The sequence below is a fragment of the Elephas maximus genome, chromosome 4 (assembly GCF_024166365.1).
Source record: "Elephas maximus indicus isolate mEleMax1 chromosome 4, mEleMax1 primary haplotype, whole genome shotgun sequence".
In the NCBI taxonomy this organism is placed as follows: Eukaryota; Metazoa; Chordata; class Mammalia; order Proboscidea; family Elephantidae; genus Elephas; species Elephas maximus.
The window spans coordinates 181568905-181575685 of NC_064822.1; the positions used below are offsets into that span (position 1 = coordinate 181568905).

Here is a 6781-nt window from a genome sequence, read left to right on the forward strand (position 1 = left end):
GATGCCTTTGAATTGTGGTGTTGGCGAAGAATATTGAATATACCATGGACTGCCAGAAGAACGAATAAATTTGTCTTAGAAGAAGTACAACCAGAACGCCCCTTAGAGGCAAGGATGGCGAGACTGCGTCTTACATGCTTTGGACATGTTGCCAGGAGGGATGAGTCCTTGGAGAAGGACATCATGCTCGGCAGAGAACAGGGTCAGCAGAAAAGACAAAGACCCTCAACGAGGTGGATTGACTCAGTGGCTGCAACAATGAGCTCAAGCATAACAACGATTGTAAGGATGGCCCAGGACCGGGCAGTGTTTCGTTCTGTTCTGCATAGGGCTGCTGTGAGTTGGAACCAACTTGACGGCCCCTAACAACAACAGCAACATAACCTACTGTGGCTCCCCAGCACCCTCAGAAAATACAATGTCCAAGCTCTTTACCTGGCCCGCGAGGCCCTTCATGATCCAGCTCCTGTTGGCTTCCCAGCCTCACCCCCCGTCTCCCCCTACATCCCCTAAACTCCAGCCGTGCCTAGACGCTCACGTTCCCCAGGTCTGTGCTTCCTCACCTCCGAGCCTTTGCCCATGCTAGAATGCCACCTCCTTCATCCATCCTTCAAGACCCACCTTCTTGGCATCTGGACAGTCTCCAGCCCCCACGGCACTCGGGCCTGACTTCCCTTTAGCTCTCATCATACTCTTCATTTTTTTTTTTTTATTGTGGTGAAACTATACATAAGAAAACATACACCATCTCAACAATTTCCAATGGGCAATTCAGTGACACTGAGTACATTCTTCAAGTTGGGCAACTATTCCAATCTTCCTTTTCCCCAAATCATCCCAGCACCGTTGACATAAACTCACGGCCCCCTAAACCATGCTGCTTCTTAATCACGTTCATGGTTGGATTCTGCCTGGAGAGCGGCTCCATGGCAGGGACTGGGAGGGGTTCATCTTGAATCCTCAGAGGCCACCCCCGGGGCCAAGGCTTCAGGGGGTTGCTCAGTAAAACATCTGCTGTATGGATGGCAAAAGGAAGGACTGTGCCTGGCCTTGGTGGGGGAGATGTGCGTGGGGGTGCACAGAGTGGGGACCCCAGCCCCTCACAATCTGGTCCCCCTTGGGCCCCTCTCGGGCTGACACTCTCAGACAGCCTGGGCTGTCTGAGGAGCGCCAGCTGGCCCCTCACGAGGGCTGAAGCCTGAGGCCCGAGCCAGGGCTGGCGGCCTCAGGCCTGGCACCCAGCCCAACCTTTCTTTTTTTTTTTTTTTTTTTTTTTATAATCCAACCTTTCTTTAGCCCTAGTAAGGAACACAGGCAGCAGCCGCTATCTCTGCTTCCGGGGGAGGCCCGGGTGGGGCCAGGCCTCGTGGTTAATGGATCCTCCCACCTGCAGAGGCCCACAGAGCCGGCCACACCCTGGCCCCTGCCAGGAAGCGTGCAGCATCACCTACCCAAGCTCCAGTCACTGAAGGACCTGCATCCCCTCAGCCATCTTCTCTGGGTACCCCCAAGCTCAGCCTGCTGGCCCCAGGCCCCCTTCCCGCCAACTCTTGGGCCTAGCTCATCCTCAAACTATTTTCCATTGGCTTCCTGCAATCCCTGCCACAGCATAATTCTGGGGGGATGGGGTGGGATGGAGGAGGAGACTAGGGAATGGAGCTTGGACCCTGGGGGTGTGGCTAAAAAGGGGTTGAGGGGGTGTCACTCTGATTGGTCCTCTCTGCTCCAGAACTGGCTTCAAAATTCCACTGACCCCGCCTCTGGTGGCCCACAGCCATGTCCTGACCTCCAATTGGCCACGCTTCCAGGGGGCGGGACTCACCAGGGTCTGGTCCAGTTAAAAAGGTGGGAGCGGCCCGGGACCCATCTCTCCTCTCGGTGGAGTCTTCAGACAGCTGGTGCAGCGGTCCCAGGATCACCTTCTACCCTCAGCCATGGCCTGTGTGAGTGTGGGTGCCCCACCCCAAAGCCCAGGGAATGAGATGGGAGCAGTGGGCAGATCAGAAGGTCGGGTCTAGTTGTATCTGTGTGATCTTAAGCAAGTACCTTCGGTTTTCTGGGCCTCAGTGGCCATGTCTGTAAAATGGAGGTGGGTGCTATGGTCCCCAAAGGCCCTCTGGAGCTTAAGAATTTTCTGGATTTCTCTGGGGCCTGACAGCACAGTTATTTCTGCCTAGGTCTTACATTCTGCAGCTCTGTAGCTCTCTGAGAAGTGAGAGTGGAAGGGTGTGGCCAGCTGGGGGGGGGTAAGATGGCACATTGGTGACGTCCAGGCACTGTCCTCTTCCCCTCCTCCACCTCCAAGAGCCTCCTGTCCCCTCCCCCCTGCAGCTGTCTCCAGTCACCACGCCAGGACAGAGTCAGGCCTCTGCTCCAAAGAGCTCTGAAAAGTCAGAGCCAGGAGCAGAGACAGGCTGCTGGGGAGGGAGCCTGCTTGGGCTGAGGGGATGAAGGATGGTTCTGGCCCCGCTGAAAAAAAGTGGGGCTGAATTTCAAGCCACCCACTCCCTCGAGGTGGGAGGTGGGGGATGGTAAGGGAGAGAGAAGGAGTGAATCTTCCCCAGGCCCCCAGGGAAAGGGTTCAAGTTTCTGGCAGAAGGAACCACTCATACCCACTAACTCCTGCCACCCAGCCTTGGGCACCACGGGTGGCATGCTAAGTGGGAGGGCAGCTCCACCCACCCCAAGCTTCCTGGGCTGCAGATTCCGGACCTTGTTTGTGCTCCCCACTCCTTTGAAGGGCCTGGCCATGCTCCTGGGGGTCTCCCACAGGGCCTTGAAGAGGATGACGGGGAGCCCCCAGTGGCGGCCATGGCCTCTTCAGAGGGGACCCACCTACCTTCATTTACCTTCCGTTGGACCAGGTGCCAGGAGCCCTACTATCAACTGCCCATCCCAGCCTGGTTCTCGCCCTCTGTTAAATGAGGAGATGGCATAGCACCTTGCCTCCAAGGCCACTCTGAACCCAATCCCCCGCCCCCGGAGCTGAACCTTAAAAAAAAAAAAATTTTTTTAAAGCTTATAAATCCTGTTTTCTAGAAGCTCACCCAGGTTACAGATAACAGACCCTGCTGGGCGTAGGGACTTAGCCAAGGCCACACAGGTTCCCAGACTCCCTAGGCTCCCAGTTGGCCTGGTCAGAGGATGCAGGGTGGGGACGACCCCCGCCCCCCGCCTCCGCCCGGGCAACTGGGGGCAGCGGAGTCCCGCGTCCTCTAACCGACCGGGCGGGGTCTTGTCTGCGCAGGGTCTGGTCGCCAACAACCTGAATCTCAAACCCGGGGAGTGCCTCCGAGTGCGGGGCGAGGTGGCCCCTGACGCCAAGAGGTGAGGGGGCCAGGCGGGGTGGCAGGAGGTCAGGGGGCCAGGCGGGGTGGCAGGAGGTCGGGGGCCAGGCGGGGTGGCGGGCGGAGGGGCGCTGCCCAGGGTCCAGCCGGGCGTGGCTGGTCTGGGCGTGGCCGCTGCGGCTCTGCTCCTCCTCCCGGCCCGGAGGGGGTCAACGTGGCCGCTGGCCGAGGCTGCGTTTTCTGGGTGACTCACTTTCTCCGCGGGGTCTGGGCGCCCCCGCCATTGTCGCTTCCCCTCCCCCCTTCCCCCTTAAACGAAACCAGCTGCAACCAGCTGCGGCCTCGTCATCTCCCTCGGCTTGGCCCCTTCCCCCGCCCTGGGTGGGCAGGGCTGTAGCTGGAGAGGGAGGGCAATGAGAGGTGTCACCCCCAGGGCCCTCCCTCTGTGGTCCTTCCTTCCTGCGTTTGCGTTTGGTCATTCATTCGCTCAATCTTTCCTTCCTCACCCCTTCCTTCACTCATTCATTTAGCCAGCTGGCCTGTTTTCTCAGCAGCGGAGTGACCTTGGACCAGTCAGCCAACCTCATCCAGTCTCAGTTTGTTCTTCAGTGAGACAAGGGGAGGTTGTCGGCTGAAAGGAATGCGATGCTGGCCATCTCAGTGACCAGGGTGATGATGTCTGGCCAGATACCCCAGTGCAGAAACTCTTAATTCTTACCAAACCCTTAGGTTATCTCCACTCCAACAAAGATATTATTTATTCATTCGCCCCACAATTATTGAGTGCCTTTTGTGTGTCATGTAAAGTACTGAGCACCAGAGATACAGAGACATACAAGGCAGACAGGACACTTGCTCCCTCCTGCCCCCAAATGTCGCCATCTGGAGGGACTCTCTGCCCTTGAGCAAAGGCACTGGGACACAGACTAGTGTCCATGAGAGTCTTGCGGCTGTCAGCAGAGCAAGACCTTTAGAGACCCTTCTTGGCTGCCCCCATTCTACAGATAAGGAAACAGACCCAGAGAGGGGCAGACTTGCTCCAGGTCACACAGCAAGTAGGTAGCAATGAGTTCTCCCAGGTAGCTGCACTCATGGTAGCACTGGGTGGAACAATCCTACCACTTTTCCCCTAGCTTCGTGCTGAACCTGGGCAAAGACAGCAACAACCTGTGTCTACACTTCAACCCTCGCTTCGATGCCCACGGGGACGTCAATGTTATCGTGTGTAACAGCAAGGATGGTGGGGCCTGGGGTACCGAGCAGCGAGAGTCAGTCTTCCCCTTCCAGCCTGGCAGCGTCGTGGAGGTGGGCTGGGGACCGGGGCCCGGGGGCTGGGCACTGGGTAGGCTGGGGTGGAGCTGGGTTAGTGGCTAGAGGCCCAGGCCTCGCCTACCATCTCCTCCCTCACTGTGTGATCTCCGGTGAGTGTCATCCTCAGCAGCCCCACCCGCAAAGCTGGGCTGTTGTAAGGGCTGCATGGAGGAAAGGGTAGGACACAGGCCGTGGCTGTGGCCGCAGCGCCAAGGCTCCCGCTGCGGGATCCACCCCAGGCCCAGCTCACTGCCCTTCCCCACCTGCCAGGTGTGCATCTCCTTCGACCAGGCTGACCTGAGCATCAAGCTGCCAGATGGATACTCATTCAAGTTCCCTAACCGCCTCGACCTAGAGGCCATCAGCTACATGGCGGCCGACGGCGATTTCAAAGTCAAGTGTGTGGCCTTTGAGTGAAGCCGCTGACCCACAGTCTCCAATAAAGGCTGCTGCCTGTCATGCCCCTGAACCAGCCTCTTGTGTGTGTGTGTGGCAGGGGGGTCCTCCATCTCCCCAGGCTCTGCCCCTTTTCCATCTCCATTCACTTCCTCCTCAAACACCTCTTAAATGCAAGTGGCATCTTCTTCCCCTGGTCCCCTGGGCCAACAGAGAGCCCAATACACAGCAGAAGACTCAGTGACTACTGAATAAGACCCAGTCCCTGCCCTTGAACTGTCCCAGGAGGGCCCCAGCACACAGTAGGTGCTCAAAAAATGTTGCCTAAGTGAAACCAGGGGAAAGAAGCAAGGACAGACTGATTGGTGCCATGTGATGGGGAGCACAAGGGGAAAGAGACCTGAGATCAGATAATACGGGCTACCAGCTGTGTGGCTTTGTGCATGTTAACTGACCTCTCTTGAGCCTCAGTTTATTCATCATGCAAGGGGAATAATAATAGTATGTGCTATTATTAAACGAGATGTTGCATGAAGGAGGCCAAGTTCGGTGCCTGGTGCTTGGTAATCACTCAGGGTCCAATACTGCACTACTGTTTGAGATATTAACACCCAAACTTGAAGGAGAGGAAATGGGTTCTGAGTGGTGAAATGACTCCCTAGCCTGTACCAGGCCCAGCTGAGCCTTGGGGGAGGGGGCGGGCATCCTAGCTGGTGCCTCCGAGCCCGGGTACCCTCCTTTGCTGGGATGTAAGGGCAACCAGGGTGCTAGTCTGGAAGCTGCTGGCTCTGTGGCCATGGGCAGGTCCCCTGCCCCTGGGGGCCTCAGTTTCCCCACCTCAACAATGGGGAGATGGGCTTGGGTGATGGCCCCAGTACCCCACTGCTGGCCTCAGTTTCTATGGTAGAAGGAGGTAGGGTGGGTGTGGAGGCCTGTATTGGGCCCTGCAGAGAACCAAGAAGTAGAGTCTGGCTAACTTGAAGCCCAGCCTCCAGGCTCCCAGAAGCTGTTGCTGCACACAGCCTCTTTCTTGGGGAGCAAAGGGGGGAGGGAAACTCCATAAGCCTGTCCTCTCCTGGGTTTCCAAAGAGAATGTCTCTTCCGAGACCAGCCCAGGTCCCATTACCTTGGAGGGTAATGTGCTTAACTCAGCCCTATCACACTCGCCCATGACAAGTGATGGGATGCGGAAGGATGACTGGGGCGCCCTACACAACCAAAACTTCCCTGCACCCTTCTTCCTTCCTGCTCGCAGCTGCAGTGGGATCTTCCCAGGGCCCCTGACTTCTGGGGAAACAGCCACGGCAACTGGGCCAAAGTTCAGGAAGACTTAGAATCAGAACCTCATTGGTCTCCCCCAAAACCCCACGGCACTGTCTCCTGAAGTGGCGGGGGGCGGGGGCCGGCTTGGCAAATGTCCCTCTCCAGGACAGCGGCACCAGCTGAGGGACCCTCAGGGTTTTCCACCCCCCACCTTACTTTCCTCGTATGTAAAATAAACTGCTTGTTGCTGTCGAGTCTATAGGACAGAGTAGAACTGCCCCATAGGGTTTCCAAGTAACAGCTGGTGGACTTGAACTGCCTACCTTTTGGTTAGCAGTCAGCACTTAACCGCCACACCACCATTTCACTCAGGCCTTTTTGGGTGAAGGATTCCCATCTCAGTGCACTCCCTGGGGCCTGGGAAGGGGACAGGCCTCTAGGAGAGGGCCAAGGAAGGTGAGACACACATGGTGGGCTCACACTAGCCACACCCAATGTCCAGGCTGTCCTGGGAATCCCAAGCA

General features: G+C 57.2%; 1 protein-coding gene across 1 annotated transcript; it reads left to right on the top strand.

The window, feature by feature from the left end:
* Positions 1-1759: 1759 nt before the first annotated feature.
* On the top strand, positions 1760-5067 carry LGALS1 (galectin 1). The gene is made up of 4 exons (XM_049884401.1): positions 1760-1943; positions 3248-3327; positions 4421-4592; positions 4869-5067. Exons 1-4 carry the CDS (start codon positions 1935-1937, stop codon positions 5013-5015), a joined length of 408 nt encoding a protein of 135 aa, XP_049740358.1. The 5' UTR covers positions 1760-1934; the 3' UTR covers positions 5016-5067.
* The last annotated feature ends 1714 nt before the right edge of the window (positions 5068-6781 follow it).

Bases quoted from the DNA above. Each gene is read 5' to 3' on its own strand.
- LGALS1 (XM_049884401.1), top strand. The intron at 3,328-4,420 runs GTGAGGGGGCCA...CTTTTCCCCTAG, and splicing joins GTGGCCCCTGACGCCAAGAG to CTTCGTGCTGAACCTGGGCA. The intron at 4,593-4,868 runs GTGGGCTGGGGA...CCCACCTGCCAG, and splicing joins AGCCTGGCAGCGTCGTGGAG to GTGTGCATCTCCTTCGACCA.